The following is a 21,190-nucleotide window of genomic DNA, read 5'->3' as shown; positions in this document are numbered from 1 at the left end:
TATTTACCTAGATTTTGTTTCATTAAGATTAGACGCGTTGAGTTTTATTTTGAAAATCAATTATTACAAAGAAATTTTCTCTCATTTTAACTGTTATTTTTTTAATAATTAACCATTTTTAATGTTACAAAATTTAATTAAAAAAAAAATCAATTAAAAAGCTTCTGTCGTTAGGTTTTGACTGGGTCAGGGTCCCAGGTACAGAGTGAGAAATTTACTGCCTTCTATACCCAACCCTTAAAGCTTCTTAAAAATCTTCATAAATAAGAAGCTTTCGCTTGACTGTTGGACCAAGGGTTGTACGAAACTTTTTGATGTAAGACCATTGACTAGTGAAAGTTAAAAGCTTTAGATAATTAATCGTCGTTTAGTCTAATAGCACGAGATACCTACGTAACAGTTGCGTGTATAAAAGAAAACAAAATAAATTTAATGTGCTTAGTACATAATGTCATGGCTAGAGAATTTCGATGTTTTTATTTACTAATATAAAAACAATACTGTTTATAAACAACATTTGGTAATTATGGCCAAGTTTTTCAGAATTGGTAAAGAAAGATATTTAATTCAGGAGGTATATATTTTTGTCGAAAGAACCGAAGTCTGGTGAATAGCTTTGAAGGAAAACGTCCCTCCACTATACATCGCTATGTTCATATTTGTGTACAACCTGCCATGAAAATCACATATACAAAGTTCAATCGATATCGTCTTATATAAATACTTTGTTCTTGGGCCCAAGGGCTAGTTCGCATGGGTTCTAAATAGTACGAAATCAAATCAGTATTGGACTAACAAATGTTTTAAATTTATGAAAAAGCTTCATGTCTGAATGATCGTTATTCGTTGTATTGATTTATCTATACGTAAGTTGGATGTAAGTTTGTCGTTCTAAAATACATTTGAAATGAAACACGAAACTGATTCATTCGTTTGAGTTCGACATAGGAGTAAGTACAGCCGACTATAGAAGCTCTCCCTTTTTGGAAGTCGGTTGAATATGCAATCAGTAATGCCTCGAAAATTTACCAAAATGCTTTAAACATATACTTCACTCCAACACTAGAAACTCTTCAGATGTTGAATATTGTCAATATTTAATTACATACTTGTTTATTGACGGACTACAAAAAAAGGATGAGGTTTTCAATGCGTGTCTATAATTTTCTTTATATGGTACTAACAGACTGTTATATTAGAATAAATAGACTAATCTTTCATTATAAGGTCGATGTTTTCATTCAAAAAATTTAAGAAGAAATATGTATTATAAAAAGGTAAAAGAGTGGATTCGACGTTGTGGGCAATATATCAATATATTTTGTTTTCTAAAGACCGAACATAGAGGTCGCTACTAATATATGCACTTACATGACACCTAAATAACTAAAAGAGATGTTTATTTTTATACCGCTACTTAGTTGTAAAAACAAATGAACGACCAGACAGGTATGTGAGTGAGATAGAATTATGGTATTTAACATATCAACGCCTCCCAATTCCTGCCATAGATACCAAAAATCGGCTCTCTACAACCCGATGTATAATTTGAATTGCTTGTAATTACTGGCAACCTTGAATACGATACGTAGAATGAAAGACACTGCTTGGCAGTAAAAATAAGCATAGCGGAAACTTAGGCGGGTTTCCTCCTCCTTTTATAATGTTAATACGAAAATCCATACCGTCTGTCTAAAAATACAGTAGGGTTGCACCAAAATAGAACTCACCTGACGCAGTAGTGGTGGCCACCGTGGTTATCGATAACGTGGTCGTCGTCGTCGATTTGTCATTCGATGTCGCCGCGTTTGTCATCTCCACGATCCGGTCCACTGCTATCCGATTACCTGGTAAAATCCCTGTACTTTCCACCTGCATTTCTTCTACCGTTTCCGTTTCTTCGACCTGAGGACTGGGCGCCGTTTGGCTGAGATCGTTCGCAACTATGACGTTGACCGTCGTCAGAGACTCCATGTCGGAGTTCTCTCCCGGCACTTGGGAGTTATCGATGTAGACGGCGGCGGAGCGCGCCCCTAGCGTCTCCATGACGCTCTCAGCTAACGAGCGAGTCGACAGTTCATCTATATCTATATCCTGTTTGATATCGATTATTATTTGGTGGCGCTTCCCGCTGCCAGAGGGGCTCTGTACTTGGTGGACGCTCACCTGCGCCTCCGTGCCCGGCTGCGACATGTGGTGTTGTATTACATGGGTGAGCTGCCCCTCGAGGGTATTGTCTCGGGCGCCCGCCATTTCTATTCAATTTCCTATCGATATCTCCACTCCAAACATTCGCAATATGGAACACACTATCGGCGATCAGACTTTTAGATTATTACTTTGTTTCTCAGTCGGGTGTTGCACGTAGCTTTATTATCTTTTTTTTATTAATTAAATCCGCGCGTTTCCTTATAATAATGAACACAAGTATCACATAGCACTAGGCGCCGAACGTCCTTGGTTCTTGTCCTACTGCACTGCAGGGCGCAGATGCATCGAAACTAGGTCAGGGGTCGACATCCTAATATATATTTTTGTCATATATCTTGAACTCTTTGTGCGTTTATTCGTAATTCGATTGGCAGTGTTGGTTGGTCGGAGGCACTGTGCGTTCACATCGTATTCCAGCTGGCGGCCTGGCGGTTGTTTGTTTGTAGGCGTCCTAGGGACCTGATGACACAGTGTCCTTATTCTGAACGCGGACCGCGAACGCGGCCGTGTCGTAGCCACTGTGAGGCCTACGAGGCGTAGCGCTACGCCGCGCAGCGTAGCGCCCATGACACTCACTTCCGTGAACCGATCCGACGATATCTCCGAACATATTTTTACAATTAAAAAGTAAACATGATTTCAAGTTATTTTAATCTTAAAATATATAGTGGTAATGTATCAACGTGTCAAATGTAGAGAATCATCTAATCATTAAAAATCATCATTAAAAATCAAGTATTTTTTTTTAGTTGAACATATTTATCAAAAATTTTAAAGAAACATAAAACTAATTTTGTTGATAGTGTATCTGTTAATTATGCTATATTTTTAATTATTAAACGGATTTTAAAGGGTTGAAATATACCCCATATTTCAATTACATTAAATTGCTTTAGGTTTCAAGCTCATTAAACCATGACAACACAAGCCTTTTTAATTTTTATTGATATCAAATATCGAGAATTAAAAAAAAGAACTAATTCGCGCGGAGTAAAACATAATTTATAATTGACATCACACGTCAATAATTAAACACGAATGCTTAATCCAATACTGTAAAATAAACGTGGAACTTTATTATAAAATACACTGTGCCTCTGACAACTCAACCACAACCAATTAAATAATTCATTTTCATATAAACAAGAGATACGTCTATCCTAATAGGGACCATTTAACAAAATAGTAACGGAAACTGAACGCACTTTTCACACAGCAATCAAGAACAAAGAGTTTTCGACAAAACAGTTTGTCCCAATAATCTTCAGACTTATGCAACGGATTTATCCCGACAAGCCTCCGCCATGTAGAGCCGTGCGCGTTTACCGACACGTGCATACGCATGCGTACCGCGCCCCTATCTCTCTTCTCCCTCACACCAATGTAGATCTCGCTCTATCCTTCGATCGTTCGGGAATGACGAAAAAGGCACATAATCGAATTTATGTCGGTCCCGGCGAGTACTATGTATCTAATGTACTGATAGCAAAAAAAGTTTATAAAATTACAGGTAACTAAGGTTGTGGATACCCAGGTAAGCTTCTTCTCAGTCTCTGCTTAGACCTTGAAGCTATAATAAATATAACAATCTGGAAACCTTTAATTTTCAGTTTTTACCATAATTTCAAAGTATTCTCTAAAATGGATAATAAACGTACAAGGTCATGGTCAATACAAATACATGGTCTGTACAATAATATTTATATATTATAAGAATTTGTTATAAACTTGAGAAACCTGAAAACAGTAAAACCTTATAAAAAGGACGTTTTGTTTACTCAAATAACTTCAAAAACTTTGCAAATCTATACTAATATTATAAATCTGAAGAGTTTGTTTGTTTGGTTGAACGCGCTAATCTCGACCCGATTTGAAAAATATTTTCAGTGTTAGATAGCCCATTTATCGAGGAAGGCTTTAGGTTATATATTATCCCCTTATTCCTACGGGAACGGGAACCATGCGAGTGAAATCACGCGGCTTCAGCTAGTGAATCAATATTTTTAGAATTTAAACTAGGGCCAGTGTTATTCATAATAATTTATTATGAAACACGGTTAAAACTCCGTTTAGATCGTGAAGATTTGCAAGAATCAGCTCATGACTAATGCCCCCGTATCGGTTCCAAACTAGTCGGGGATACTCCGACGTTATATCACGTGAGTTTAAGCCGTGTTTCATTATAAATTAATCTAAAAAAAATCGGTAGCCTGTAAAGTCGGTTTACTGACGATAGTTGAACGTGACAACGTCATAAGACGTTCATTTTTCAAATGAATATGTTCATTTTTCTAAAATAATAATCTTCATAGAACAGAATATACTTTATCTCTTGTAAAAAAAGGGAACCCTAAAGCGAGCGAACGACGCATGACGTCATCTTTTTCGAATGTGCAGCCGGCTCCATCGAATTGTCACGTCAAAAAATAACTGTTATTTGAGTTTCGATACTTAAATAACAGTTATTTCTTGATATAAACACATAAGTTTTGGAACCTTTTTTTAGGAGTAGTACTCTGTACTATAAGACTTCGCTTTTCCATAGCTAGTACAATATGACTTCAATAAGTATGGCATTTTGTATTGTTCTGCTAACGCTACATCGCTTCATTACGTAACCGGGTATGATCTAACAGGCCAAAACACGGAAACCCGAAGTAAACACGGCCTACTTCTATAGCTTGCCCTTTTGCTCTCATTGCTGATGTCGCTGCCATAGCACGCCGTCTCATGCGGGCATGCATTGATGCAGCTTCATTATGTTTTGATGACAAAATTGATATACGATGGTGGATTTTCCTAACAAGTGCAACAATATATTTTTTTTAATCAATTATAATAATTTTGATTGGTTTGTAGGAAACTAGCAAATGCAAAACCGCGGGGTTTGAAATATGGGGATAAAATATAACCTGACATTTATAAATAACGTGGCTTTGGTAAAATAATTTTCCACAGATTAACCCCTACAATCTCACAAATTCTCTGCCTCTTTAAAATATTTTTATAAACTAGAGGACGCCTTCGATTTCGTAGACGGAAAATTCAGTTTTTCACAAATATGCGGGTACCATGTATTTGCATAAAATGGCCTATATGCAGAGATTGCCTATAAAAATAAAACAGGCAGACACACAGACAAAATTTCGTTTTGTTTAAACGTTTAAACCAAAACACAAACAATCAGTAAAGATTGTTCGTGTTTTAGTTTAGTGTAAAATTACTGTAAGTGAGAAAACACAGGAATTTTGAAATAACTGAAGTCTCTTTTTTATTTTAATGTATTTATTTAATAGTAAATGAAGGATTGATAATAATTTTGATAGGTAAAAGGAGTAGATATAAGTATAAAGAAAAGATATTTAGTTACTTTACAGCGACTTTACCAGCTGGGCCGTTCGCTTGAGTCGTTTTCAGAAAATGGAAGACATCGCAGTAATTTGACTTTTAAGGTTTGAGTATAGAGCGAGAGACTGTGCTGGCTAGATCTTCGTCATTTTATACATAATGTCTGCGACAGCCAGACATATCCTATTAATTATGAAATCTATGTACCAAAGCGGCGAAGTTACATTTAAAGGTGTATTATTTTTTTACCCGCAAGCTTAACAAACAAACCAATCATAAGTAATTTAAAAATGTCGTACAACTCAGGCTGTATTGTCAACGATCTTTGTTTGTCCCCGTCGGGGACAAAGATGAATTGAAAATGTCGTAAAAAGTTGTATTAAACTTTTTTCAATAAAGTAATGATTTTGATATTAATGCATAATTATTAAACTTTTTTAAGTAAACTGAGTTTACTTGTATATAACTTAAATTAAAACAAGTTAGGGCCTGGGCCGGGGATGGGCATTCTCTTTTACGACTCAATTCAATAAAAAAAAAATTCAAAATACATTTATTTCAATTAGATTTAGTTTACAAGCACTTTTAAAATTAAAAAAAATTAGCATGATTTAATGATGGTTATTAAAATCGAAAACTTAAGATTAACTTTCGAGGGTTCCAAATGGGCCTCGGTCCGAGAATAGCATAAAATGAGGACTGTCTGGCTATTGCAAGCTTTCTTTATATTCTACAGACTATTACAGATATGTCGCGCATGGTAATATAGCAGTAATGGCGGCCTACAGTAGGTAGCGGAGTCTCTGGAGACGGCCTTGAAGCCAGACGCTTATGCCTAAATGTTTGATGTTCTACATTATTGTAGCGTGGCCTTGGGAGGCTCTACGCGTCGACGGCTTCTATTCTATGTACATGTGTATCTATAATACATATTCTGTATTAATGACTTACAATTTGTGTACTATCTATCTAATCGGGTGATTAATCTTCTCTTTATACAGGGTGCTGGGGAGTTTTTCCCATTACTCTGGGGTAATAAACTTTACCGAAAATTAATTAAAAATATTTGGCTGGTGGGAGACTTCGGCCGTGGCTAGTTACCACCCTACCGGCAAAGACGTACCGCCAAGCGATTTATCGTTACGGTACGATGCCGTGTAGAAACCGAAAGGGGTGTGGATTTTCATCCTCCTCCTAACAAGTTAGCCCGCTTCCATCTTAGACTGCATCATCACTTACCATCAGGTGAGATTGTAACTCACTTGTAAAGAATAAAAAAAAAATGTTCAAGGAACATGTGTTCTAAAATTAATATTTCTTTTGTAAATAGATCTTAAAACGTGTCCCTTATACGCATCCTTATAATAATGACGTAGTCAAGTTTTACGTATTTTAAAATGTGAGGATTGATAAAGGCGTGTGTTATATGAATGGTCGGAATTATTTGAATTACCTACTTTGTATGAAAACATAAAAGTTTTTATTTTTTAGTAAAAAAAATATTACTTATGCAGTTCGGCTCCTAAAAGTGGATTCCTCAACACCTTGAAATTATGGGAAATACTCCTGACCATTCTGTATATAATTAAGGGACGCCCGCGACTTCGTCCGCGTGGAATCCAGTTTTCACAAATCCCGCGGGAACCATGGATTTTTCCGAGATGAAAGTACGCCTATGTGCAGAGTGAATTCTATTTCCATTTCAAATTTCAGCTAAGTCGCTTCAGTAGTCATTAGGAGGAACAAAAATACACATAAACTTTCGCCTTTACAATATTAGTGTGACTAGGGGACGCTTGCGACTCCGCTCGCGTATATTCAGTTTTTCACAAATACCGTAAACACTAGGATATCTATTAATCCTTGGTATATTCTATTTCTGTTCCAAATTTCAGCCAAATCGGTTTATTAGTTGCGACATGAATAAGTAACAATAACAAACATATACATACACTTACATACACATTAACACATAAACTTTCGCGTTTATAATATAAGTAAGAGTGTGTGTAAGTTTTCACCCCCTTTTAACCTCAATACATTTTAACGATAGTCTATGTAACAATTACCATAAACATAACTTGTTAATGACAGATATTTAATCGATCTAAAATATAAAATCACGAAGACCTGTGAAGTACAGAGATTTTCTTTCTTCCAAGAAGTTTACAGGAAAAATATTCAGCCTAGAGTAGAAGTACACCCCCATTGCCTCAATCAAATTATCGGTATCGATTTTATTAACATCTGATCCTGATCGTTAAAGAGTCATAATTTGGCACAATTTAGTCATCATTTTTGACGGCCTCCGTAGCGCAGTATTATGTGCGGTGGAATTACAAGACGGAGGTCCTGGGTTCGATCTCCGACTGGGCCGATTGAGGTTTTCTTAATTGGTCCAGCTCTGGCTGATGGAAGGCTTCGGCCGTGGCTGGTTACTACCTTACCGGCAAAGACATACCGTGCCGTGTAGAAACCGAAAGGAGTGGGGATTTTCATCCTCCTAACAAGTTAGCCCGCTCCCATCTTAGATTGCATCATCACTTACCATCAGGTTAGATTGTAGTCTGGGGCTAACTTAACTAATCTCGTTAACCAGTATTGCATCCACGTGGTGGGTCTAAGCATCATAATTTATATACCCTCTCCATTATGGAAAAAGGCATATCAATGTAGTGTAATGTTTAATGATGATTAAATATTAAAACTTTTTAAAAAATCAATAACATCCCACCAAAGACATTCATGGAAAAAAAGGGGCCATTACCACAGAATACATATGTATAAGCCATTTGATTACACAACTGGTTTTTCAAGAATCGAATGAGACAGCCAGCACCATCTATTGTCTGATAGCGGTACTACATTGCAGATTTAAAAGTAAAACCGCCGCCAGCACGTTCGCCGACCAACGGGAGATAGCCGAATTGCGTTCATTGAACTCAACAATCCACGTTTAGTCGTTTACTACTGACGGACACGACACGACTGACGACACTGATGAATAGTCGATCGGATTTAATTTACATAGTTACGTTTCTTTACAGTAATGGTTGACAAATTAGACAAATTATTGACATGATCTTAATTGTATTCTAAATATGAGGCAATTATTGTAAAACAGGCCAATAGTTAGGTTAGGTTAGTCCTATAAAATAATTATTTATAAGACTACCTAACTAGGGACCTGTCATTCAGTACGGTGTTCTGCGTCCATCGACTTAATGTGTAGCTGTTATATATTGTCAGCTATGTCATCAGGAAAAATAGACGCAGGTGCTATTTTGTGGAAGCTCATTATATAAAGTCAGTAGTCAATATTCATTTAATTAGGCTTAGTTTACAAGTATTTTTGAAACGTCAGATAAAAATATTTTAAGATAATAATAATCAGTCAAAAACTTAAATTTAAAGTTACGACGGTTCCAAACGCACCTCGGTCCGAGAAGAGCCCACAACAATCTCAGCCAGGTTTTTCCTTTTTTAGTTTACCATTTAACAATACAAGCAAGCTACGAATATTTTGTCGTTTATATAATCATTACCACTATAATACGACTTTTTTATAAGCTTGCATTTAATAAAACATATTGAGGAAAACTAGTGACTTAGTGAATAATTGATTTATTTGGCTAAAGTTCTCGAAAAATCAATAAATCCAACTATAGTTCCCATGCGAAGATCTTTTCACACCAACGTAGTAGTAATATCGCAAGTTCAACATCTCCTTAAGGATGTTCCACCTCAAACGTGCGTAGAGGATTTTTCGCGGATAGTAGCAAAATAAATCAGCTAAGTACTACTTAGGATATATTACAGCAATTGACAAACAAGTAAACACGATTGTAGTACCTACTTCCAGTGAGATATGTCTCAAAAAATCCTTTAAACAGATTTAGATATTGCATTTTATGTCTTAGGTATGTCGGACAGAGTAAAGGCGCCTAATCTGCTCCATTACGCAATAATATTCAAGCTCTGTCACATTACGGTATTGCCCGAATCGACGATGACAGTAACACGTCGCGAATTTAAAAAGAGAACTGTATTTTTTTTCTTTCGCTCGTAAATAGGTCATGATTTGTATGCGAGTTTAGTTTGTAGATTTACCGTTAGCTAGGATCTAGACTTGTGGGCTAGGCTAGGTCAGGCCCATAACCTAGGCTGTTAAGGACGAAAGTATGTTTTGTTTTGGTGACCTCCTTTTTCATTTGATGACCTTCGTGGTGCACATGTGCGTATATGTCGCTTAGCAACTGGGTCAAAGGTTAAATTTTTTTGACTTAATTTAGGTATTGCTAATTTTTGCTCAGGTTTGTTTTACGTAAAGGCTGTTTCTAGTTACGGGCGAAGAAGTGATTTAGCGTTAAGGCAAGATATATTCAAGGTATAGTTTAAATATTTTGCATTTTGACTGCAAAAATTCCAAATTCTCAATGAATTATTTCGTATTAGATGAAATTTTAATTTAAAAATACATTAGCTAATATTAGAGTAAGAATTATTAGCCAATATTTTTAATATGATAGTCAGAACTAATAGTCAAAAATAAATGTTTTAAAAGTGTTCTTTTTTCAAAAAAATCGAGTCTCTGATTTATAAAAAAATTCACTATCAAGAATATCTGTTCTTAAAAAATAATATACAAATAAAAATATCTAACTAGTATTTTTTTTAATTTAAAAGCACGTAGGTATCGTCAAAAGAGTTCGTTCACCTCAACCGGTTTGCACCAGAGACACGAGCTTTATTTTTTAAGCACGCACTTTATTCCGTTAAGTTTGAAGAATATTATGTTTTACAGCTATTTATACTTACAGCCGTTGTAAGTAATTGCGAGAAAGTTGTTTCTCGTTTTGATGAATTAAGAAAAAATACTTAACAGCTTAAGAATTAATAACAGAGATTTTAAATTTCAAAAACTAGTAAGTGATATTATTATAAGATAGAGGACCTAACCATGGTACTTTCTAGTTCTGTGTCTAAACCAACCAATCCCTATCGCGGATTTCTTATGGCACCCTTTTCGACTCTCAAACCATTGTAGAACCAAGGTTCTTTCTTTCAAACCAGGGTAGGACCATAGTTTTTACCTATGGTAGGCATCTTATAAGTACAAAGTAATTGTATAAAATAGAAAATTCATTATCCATTAATGAAATGCACGCTACTAGAAAAATTTAAATCGTAATACACACACGTGTAATTTTAACACTGTGAAACATCGATTCTATAGGCGCAGTTTTTATAAGCACGTTAGATCGTGATCATAATTATACTTTTGTCAGAGGGGTAACGTCTTGTGAGGCAGGTCCTATGGTAATTGGTCTGAGTTTTTCACGTACATCAATACTCGGCGCCATTATGGTGCTTCAGTAGTTTGACAACGAGATATTGTAAGAAAAGGTAAAAAATTCGACGTGTATATATTTTTTGATGTATGGACATTTGTAAGTTTTTACTGAGTAGTCCGATTTTGATATTTTTTTTTATATAAGGCTATGAAAGTAGTATGTAGTTTAAAGGTAGCGCGGCATTGTTAATTAATTTATTAATTCAGTTGCTAACCTGTGCTTCAGATCTGAAAATAACATCAAAAGCTGTTAGGAAAAGAGAAGTTCAGGATCACAAAATGATCTTGAACTTCTCTTTTCAACAAGATGAAAAATCTTGGTGAAGGTCCATGCTATCAACAAACATTTTACGTTATGGGTATAAGACGTTTAGTAAATGATATAGGTTTTTGAATGTATAGTCTGATCAGACAACTTATCTTAAGGCCCCAGAAGTAGAAAAAGAAATAGTTATATCGGTTTGGTTTGTTACATGGCAAGGACTTTTTTTTTTTATTAGAACATTAAACTAAATAAGTAGGTAAATACGATATGTTACTAAAATAAAAACCATAATATGTAAATTGATAAATAAAATTAATAAATATCAACGTGCGGTTAGGGATATTTTTATTTATTTAATTATACACAAACAATAAATTTTTATAATCATAAAGTTCATTAAAAATGCGCTGATTCGCAATGACGTTTTTTAAATTCATAGACAAGGCATTTTTTTTAATTCATCGACAAAGCAATGATTATAAAGTCATGAAGTTTTCGCGCCGATTCGCAATGACTTTGTTTTTATCCATAGACAAGGCAACGGCGTTTCGACATACAGCCGCACCTGTCATATGCCTTTTTTCCAATCCCACGGATCTCGTTCGCGTAACGGCGCGTACAGTTACACAGTATGTGGGTGAGGCTGCACCGTTATCGACGTCATGTCGTATCGTAGGGACGTGTGTCGCATTCCGTATCGACGTTTTCATTTGTTTGTTTTGTTTTTTTTACTCTGTTATGGAATTTCTCAACCGTGTGATGACATAGCGATAATGTTTTAAGTCAAGGTCAATAATTTTTTTGTCAGATAGACGTTTAACTATCTTATTTGATGGTAAATGTAGATGTGGTCTAAGAGGGTACGTTTGCCTGGAATTCTCTATTTCTCTATCTTTTAAAGCCTTTTTTATACGTAAACAGACCTATCTATACTAATATTATAAAGAGATAAAATTTGTGGTCTTGCAGGGGTAATCTCTGGACTTTGAAAATTCTTTTACCACTACAAAGCTATGTTATTTGTAAGTGTCATAGGCTATATTATATCTCCGTATTCTCGAACGGGAACTATACGCGGCTGAAACCTGCCGGGCGTTGGCTAGTGTATTATAATTCAAAATGAGCTAAAGGTGTAGGTAATAAAATAACATATTCAAAATATGCAATTTAGTCAAGTGATGCTAGGATGTGAACAGTGGAGAGAAGAATACAGAAAAAATTTCGTCCAAAGTCGGAGTTGTCCAGTTCCATCTCTTTCGTATCAAGGCAATGAAAGAGATAGCGGTATTTCCGGGTGCTCCGATATTGGTCTTTTTTTCTATATTTCGAGATTATCTCGTTGGTCCCATGTTAGCGCCACAGTTAAGGGAAAAATATAACAATATGGTACTGGTTGTCTCCACTAGGCCACAAGATCCTCTGAGAATACAGAACTGTGTCAATCTACGCCTTATATCGATACAAATTATATATTCCTATCACATATCGATATCGCAACGGGCAGCACTATCAGAGTACCGTACGCTACGTCACGAAGAAAGGGACGTGGCAACGGTACTGAGGGCCGTATCGCAAAACTATCGCTTTTCCTATACCGCTGGACACTGAGGCATGTTTCGAACTTCGAACAGCGTTTGAATTCGAAAATGGAATGTGGCAGGGAATATGACTTTTTTTCTTTTTTTAGAGAATAAAGATCTAACTGCACACAGCCTATTACATATAGAGTTGATGACTCATATCAAATTTAATATAAATAATATTAATTTCTCATTAGGATAAGTTTGCTTAAGTTCCATATTGTATTGTTTCTCAATTAAAAAAAAAAATATCGCATAGTAAATGCAATAAGGATACCTACTATATAATGATATTAATTAATAAAAGTTAAGGATTTCTTATAAAACAAAAATACTTAAATGATTAAATATAAAATTTAAATATAATTAAAAATCATGTATTTTTCAAAATTTTCAAAAGTCAAAAAGCTGTCGTCCATTTTTGTGACGTCACAATGTTACTTGATGTAGTAAACGTCATAAACTAATATTGTCAAACGCTTGTAAGGGATTTGTTATAGTGACGTCATGTAACAGTTGAAATATAGACCATCATGGCCGACATCGACAGGCGTTTTGGCTCGTATTGTCAAATTGACTAAAAGTTTCAAGACTCAAAAAAATTTGAATAAATATTTTTCAGTCTAGTAGAACGATAATGAACTATTAAAGACCATTTAAAAAAGTGTCAACTAGCCTATTATGATAGAACTGTACCGATTTTTTTGTTAAAATAAATGCTTTGTATCCCTTAGACCATTAATTGTATCCTAGCTAATTATTTTAACTAATTATGGATTTTATATGGTGGTTTGCTCTGACTATGTAATATATATAGAATATCGTTGATAGAATAATTGATGGTGTTACAATCCCGTACTTTCCAGATTCCAGCTATCGGCTCCGGTCATTATCAAAAACATTTGATAGCGATCGTTAAGAGTCATTATCAACCTAAGCCCACCAACCTGCATTGAAGCAGCGTGGTGGGCTACGCACCACATCTCCTTTCCTTCCTGATAATGTTGATATAGGCTGTATTTTATCGACGTAGGACTTAATCGAAATCAGATAAATAGCAAAAACCATGCGGATGAATTAGCAAGCTTATCTAAGTCTATGGTCACATAAGTGGGATAAGGGTAAGGAGATGATGATCTAAGTCTATAGTCAATACTAATATTATATTGAGATAAAGTTTTTCTGTTTTTATTGCCATATTTTTAAATATTCAATAATTTGTCGTATTGAAGGGGTAATCTCCGGATACATAACTAATTTTAAAATTTATTTTTTTTATTATTCTACCAGAAAGCCACGTTATTTGTGAGTATCACAGGATATATTTTATTCCCGTATTCTCACGGGAACGGGAACTACGCGTGTGAAACTGTACGGCGTTGGCTATTTACAACTAAAGAATTTCATGAGAATCTAATAGTTAAAGTTAACAACGTAAGATTACAAGAACCGCAAACTGCAAAGGTCAATGAACTTGTCAAACTCTTGAATGACCGCTAAGTGGTTTTCATTCATCATTTTGTAGGCAACAGTGTATCGTGCAAAGCCGTTAGCTGCTTACGATGTATGTTTTGGCTCATTAAGTGTTTACATTTTATGGACAAACTATGTATGGAAGCCGTGGTAGCCCAAAGGATATGACTTCTGGCATTGATTCGGTGTGCATAAGTTCGAATCCGAGGCATGCACCTTCAATTTTTCACTATTATAAAAAATAAATCATCATTATACCCATATTCGGCTCACTGCTGAGCTCGAGTCTCCTCTCAGAATGAGAGGGGTTAGGCCAATAGAAAATTCTCAAGTATGCAGGTTTCTTCACGATGTGTTCCTTCACCGTTTGAGACACGTGATATTTAATTTATTAAAATGCACACAACTAAAAAGTTGGAAGTGCATGCCCCGGACTGGATTCGAACTCACACCTTCCGGAATCGGAGGCAGAGGTCACATTAATAGGTAAAAAAATAAACATTACATGTGAAACTGTGAAGAAAAAACGTCGGGAGGAAACCTGCATACATGAGAATTTCCTTAATTCTCTACGTGTGCGAAATCTGCCAATTCGAATCGGGCAGCATGTTGGACTATTAGCCTAACCCCTCTCATTTTGAGAGAAGACTCGTGCTCTACAGTGAGCCGAATTGGGTTGTGAATAATGATAATGATGATGATGAATGCATAGTTTTAGGGAAGTTCGTTTTTCCTAAATTTAAAAAATATATATTTCTGATTGCAGAAACTTCGTACAACTGTAATTTTAAAAAAAACATGGCAAATTTAATACTAAGGAAGGTCACTGACACGCAATAAAAATTTAAACGAGCGATGTACGATTATACAATTATGATTGTACACATGTAGCGGAAGAAGTGTGAAAAAGTGCAAAATAGATATTGCCTGGGTAGAGACGAAATTGACTCTAGCATTACGTTTCTTTAAGATATAAACAGGTAAGTTATTTGTTTTTTTAATTCTCTCGTTAAAATATTTACTGATAAAGGTATGCCATATTTTATAGCAGGTGAAACCGCGGGGTGCCTTGAAAAATCGCGATTTTTTAAAAAGCCTAAATATTACTATACGTTAATTTTTAACAAATCATAAATGAAGAAAAACTGACAACATTTAAAGGAAAATTGAAAAATGGCTAATTGAAATATATGCTTCATTAATATTAAATACTTCTTAGGTAACTAGACCTCAATAACCCGACGTTCTATCCAGAATGACTGTAATAATTCTGATTATATAATGATTTATTTATTTTGCTATCATCCGCGAAAATTCGGCGAACCCATGCGACAACGTCACCCAGGTCCGACAAAATACTCTCTACGTACGTTTCACCCCGAAACCGGAGCATCCTCAGGAGATGTTGACTCTACAACGTGCAATTGCACGTTGTAGAGTCAACAACGTACGTAGAGAGTATTTTGTCGGACCTGGGTGACATTGTCGCATGGGTTCGCCGAATTTTCGCGGATGATAGCAAAATAAATAAATCATTATATAATCATGATGAACTTCCGCAAAGTAACGCCTGCTTCTATCCAATATGTAATAAATCTCTTAATTGACATGACAAAACAATATTAAGCATAATTAAAATGACATGCATGCTGATTTATATTATTTTAATTAATACTACTTATGTGTCAAGTATAAAATTTTAATTTTTACCTGTATTCAGTAAACTGTGCCCTGACAAAGCTTCACTTTTTTCCATTATTATTATTAATTATTATATTTTTAAAGGCTGTTAACTTCAATACATCTTTTTTAATGGGTAACAAACTAGAACTCTGTCCGGGAAATGTCGACTTTGCAACGATTACTATTTTACCTGCAACTCCAGTGTTTCTGGCTAAAGTTAGCTATAAATGTGAGTGGTTTTTATTATAACTCTTTATAATTAGGGTTTATGACGTTAATGTCCAGTTAAAGTAGATAGCTTCTTCTTACAATTGACATCGTAGAGTCAACATTAGCAAGGGAACCTATGATGCTAAAAGTGTACTTACTCGAGCGTCGCGTGGACCTATTCGATTTGCTAGATTACATGGTAGGAAGAAGAAGTGATTTTCGAAATGTTCACTTTTAGCTATGAACTACTTTACCTTTTGTGCTGGTTAAGTATTTCTGACGTATTTTTTTACTCTAAGTTTACCCACCAGTATTGAGGGCTTAAATTGGTGGAGTGGAGTGAAGAGAGTGGAGTTACTCAACAGCATGATAGGTTTCTCCTTTATGCTGACGGCCCTTCGACTCCCCTTTTACGTGTAAGGATGCTTCGGTTTCGAAATAAAACGTTGTAGATGGTTTTTTGAGCCGTGATAGCGCAGTGGATTTAACCTCTGCCTCTGATTCCGTAGGGCGTAGGTACGATTCCAGTCCGGGCATGTACCTCCAACATTTCAGTTGTGTGCATTTATAAAATTAAATATCACGTGTCTTAAACGGTGAAGGAAAAACCTCGTGAGGAAACCTGCGTACCGGAGAATTTTCTTAATTTTCTAGCCAAAGCGGTGGACTATTGTGTACTCGTGCTCAGGAGTGAGCCGAATATGGGTTGATAATGATGATGATTACGAGATGGTGTTTTGTGGCTGCTTTTTTTCGCGAAATATTGCAAAATTAATCAATTGCGCAGTTCAAATTATTCATTGTACATTTATGACCGCTCTGGCGCAGTCTTGCAGTAGGTACCCTGTGACATCAAAGTCTTGGGTTCGATATCCAAGTCGGATCAATTTCTTAATAGGCTGATGGTCAATGGTCCAAAAATTTTGGCAGGTTCCTCTCTACAACACAGAAAAATGATTTAGCTTTCCATTATGGTATATCTGTTAAGTTGAATAAACTGTAATCATACAAGCTATGCTGTCATCTTAGATTGCATCATCACATAAACATCTTTTGTGATATTTTTTTTAATTTTTTTTTTTTTTTTTGGTTTTTGTTAAGTTAAAGTTTTGCTTGTTTTTAAAGTTATTCTATAACTCCTTCTCCCTGCTTGGCTTATTGGTCCTCGTTGGTGGTTAGTGTTTAGCCTATATGGAACACGAGGTTCTAGGATCGGCTCTTGGGTGGGGCTGTTAAATACTGTGCTTTTCTTTCTTCCAATAAATATCCTACCCCACCCTCTGCAGAGAGCAAGTTAAGCCGTAGATTCCGCGTCATTAACATTAACATCCAGTGGCGGATTTGTAGTGTTAGCTGCCCTAGGCCCTAAAGTGCCAGCTGCCCTTTCTCAGCAACTATCGTATATTATTTGTCGGCCTCCGTGGCGCAGTAGCATGCGCGGTGGATTTACAAGACGGAGGTCCTTGGTTCGATCCCCGGCTGGGCCGATTGAGGTTTTCTTAATTGGTCTAGGTCTGGCTGGTGGAAGGCTTCGGCCGTGGCTAGTTACCACCCTACTGGCAAAGACGTATTAGCGTTCCGGTACGATGCCGTATAGAAACCGAAAGGGGTGTGGATTGTCTTCCTACTCCTAACAAGTTAGCCCGCTACCATCTTAGATTACATCACCACTTACCATCAGGTGAGATTGTGGTCAAGGCCTAACTTGTAGAGTATAAAAAAAAACTATTTAAAGAATTTATTTTATTGCCTTTACGCTGCCAGTCTCTAAAGGACTTGACACCGCCCCAGCGCAAGATAGCGAGTAATTACAATCCGCGCAGAGCACATTGATTGACTTCCATTTATACCCTTAGGCCGAAAGACTTCAGCCCCGAAATGGGCTAAAACAACATGACCGGGGGAACATGATCCGCCGCACCTTGCCCGGGCAAGAAGGTATAGCCCCGAGGGGTACCCCCATCCGGATTTCATCTGGGAGATGAGAGATTATCATTTTTGCTTTTGTGATTTTTTTCCGAGGTTACGATATTATTATTGCACATTTGAATAAAACAAACAAACAGTTCTATGTTATAAGAAAAAAGTAATAAAATTCGAAAATATTGCAATAGGTGAAATTTGATTATTTGCTTGCTTATTCCCACATTTTTATTCACGAATCGCCGCTCCTGACATCTGCTCGCATATTCATTATTTTGGTCTTAAAACATCAAATCTATTGGGAAATATCATCTACCTACTGTATGATATCCACCAGTAATCACCGGATGACATTTGTTATATATAGGTATAGGTCGTGAGTAAATGCGCCACTGTTGACATTCAATAGTGATTGACAAAGATTTTCACTATCAACGCAAATGGGTCTAAAATCTGTTTATCTAAGGATTGCCGAATACAGGGCCTGGCTTTATTTTTTAGAAGGCGTAGCCCTGTAGTGGAATATTTAAATACGCTGATATACTTTTTTTGCGCGAAATATTTAAAACGACTATAGTCTGTGTCGGTCGTGGCTAATTACCACCCTACCTACAAAGACGTACCGCCAAGCGGATTGGAGATAATTCACTAACTTTGACGTATGTTAGTTGACATATACGAAGTAGGATTCTATGTAACAAATGTCATTCGGTGCCTACTGACATCCCGCCGTGTATATCAGTAGGTAGATGACATTTTTCAATTGATTTATATAATTGTCAATAAAGACCAAATTAGTGAATAAGCCAGCTGATATGATGTCGTATGGAAACTGGCAGAAGTAAAATAAATTTATATCGTCACTTAACATTAGGTGAGATATCACTGAAGGCTATACTAGTATTATAAAGACGTAAAGTTTGTGGTATTTTAGGGGGTGATCTCTGATCTACTAAATCGATTTTGATTTTTTTCCCACTAGAAAGCTACGTTATTTGTGAATATCATAGACTATTTTATCCCCGCATTCTCACGGGAACGGGAACTACGCGGGTGAAACCGCGTGACTTCGGCTACTTATGGAATTATATTAAAAAAGCCTTTCAAAGCTACCGCCTAAAACTTACCTATGATACTTTGAGTATTCATTAAATGATGGCTACATAGGATTCAATGTATGCAACTCGTCGCAGTCGCATTATGCGTGATGTATTTACAATTTAAACACACAGTAAACAACGTTTGTGTTTACAATATTTTTAACCCCCCACGCAAATAGAGGGGTGTTATAAGTTAGAGTCTATCTGTCTGTCCGTCAGTCTGTCTGTGGCTCCATAGCTCTTGAACGGAAGAAGCGATTTCAAATAGTTTTTTTTTGTATAAAAGGCGACTTCTTGCGAGTGTTAGGCATGTTTGATGAAAATCGGTTGAGCTGTTAAAAGTTCTGGGGGTTAAAAGTGTGGAAGAATAACCGAATGTCTGCAAATATACTCGAGTAGGGTTTCAAATGAAAGCGCACTGAAGAATATTGATGACTTGATCGAGAGTCTATTGAATTAACAATTTCGTGACCTAGGGGGTTTTTCAAAATTTTCAATTTTAAGTTATAGTAATGTAGTAGGGTAGGGGTTTAGATTTTGGTTGTTTTTTTAAAGACTGAAACGCGGAAAACGTGAGACGACTATCCATTCCATGGATTCACCATGCAGGTGCAGGATCCATCATGTGGCACAGAGAAAATCTCCGGACAGATCCTCGGACTTGCGACCGACAGTGTAGGGTTAAGGATTTCCTTGACAGTTAACTAACACTCCCCTTCTCCACTCGTGTTGTTCTGCCTGTCTAGCCAAATTTGATAAGATCCTACTAGAGCAGCTTATGGATACTCGTTCTAATAAAGAACTCTCGTCTAAGGCGTACAAACTAACCACAGAGCCATTTTTAGTTAGTTTATTTGTTAGGTCATAATATTTATTCCCTTTTATACTGTGGTCCATCGGATTACTAGTCTCCTACGGCCAGTAAGCTCTATAAGTACTACCTATACGTTTAGTTTCTTTATAGAAAAAAGGAATGTCTGGTTTAGATCTCGAAATAGCGATATCCTCTGGGATTTTATATTGGTTTTCGTTGTACAATTCTATAAAAAGTAAAAAGACAATACAGTAAAGTGGACCGCCCAAATTCAAATTTCGAATGGCGCCAGCCGTAAATAAATCGTTCGAAAATGGAAGAAAGTGTCCGTCGATTTGAAATTTCAATCGACATCTGCTGAATGGGATTCAAATTTTAAACATTTTAAGTCAAGTATATACTGTTTTGTTGACGGAAGCAGTAGGTTGTAGGTACCGAGTGCATTCACCCCACTGAAGAAAGAATACCGGTGTACGCAGCGGATGAAATGCTAATTCTTTGTTATAGATGATTAATTTATCCTTTTTTTCTACATATGTTCATAAAAAATATACATTTTATGAATTTCTAATAGGATTTTATTGATGCTGCTATGTGCAATTTTTTTGCGAACTCTAAGTAGGAAATATGGGTGATAACTATTCTTTATTATTATTATTATTATTATTATTATTATTATTATTATTATTCAACAAACAACACATTGAAATTAAGCCTAACCATAGTGCAACACAAACCACAGACCTAAAAAATTATGGCTCCATTTAAAATAATATATTTATAGACTGTAGTTACCTACTTCCTTAACACAATTTATATGTCAATTTTAAAATCCAAATAAATATAGTTTTGTGCTTTGTGATTTTATTACTTTTGGATTTTTTGATGTTTTTCAAAGCCACAATATACTGGTTTTAAGACAGTTTAAAATCCAATATTTAACATTTGAAATAAACCTAAAACAATAACTTACCTCGTATAGTGCTAGGCATTGTGCTAAAATCCGTTCACCTATTCAGCAAAATGAAAAAAAAAATCACAAATCACTCCAAAGTAATCCATCCATATTCAGAATTCGTATTTTGAAATTGAACCACAGACAAACACTTTTAATTACAGAATAGTCACTGTATTGGGAGATTTAAAAAAATGTTCGAATTTTAAAAATGGCGCGCTGTCAATGTCAGATTCGCGCGGGAATAAAGCCGCGTGCCCACGTCCAGGTGACGC

General features: G+C 35.9%; 1 protein-coding gene across 1 annotated transcript in view; it reads right to left on the bottom strand.

Moving 5' to 3' along the window:
• LOC112056919 (probable nuclear hormone receptor HR3) overlaps window positions 1-21,190 on the bottom strand; it is a 153,172-nt gene extending 131,982 nt beyond the window's left edge. Inside the window, exon 1 of the mRNA XM_052887007.1 lies at window positions 20,934-21,190. Coding sequence (XP_052742967.1) covers window positions 20,934-20,952 — 19 coding nt within the window. The 5' untranslated portion in view covers window positions 20,953-21,190. The remainder of the gene's footprint in view (window positions 1-20,933) is intronic.

This window comes from Bicyclus anynana, chromosome 18 (genome assembly GCF_947172395.1).
Source record: "Bicyclus anynana chromosome 18, ilBicAnyn1.1, whole genome shotgun sequence".
NCBI classification, from domain to species: Eukaryota; Metazoa; Arthropoda; class Insecta; order Lepidoptera; family Nymphalidae; genus Bicyclus; species Bicyclus anynana.
The sequence above is the reverse complement of the archived record's forward strand: the minus strand, read 5'-3'. Positions and strand labels throughout refer to the sequence as shown.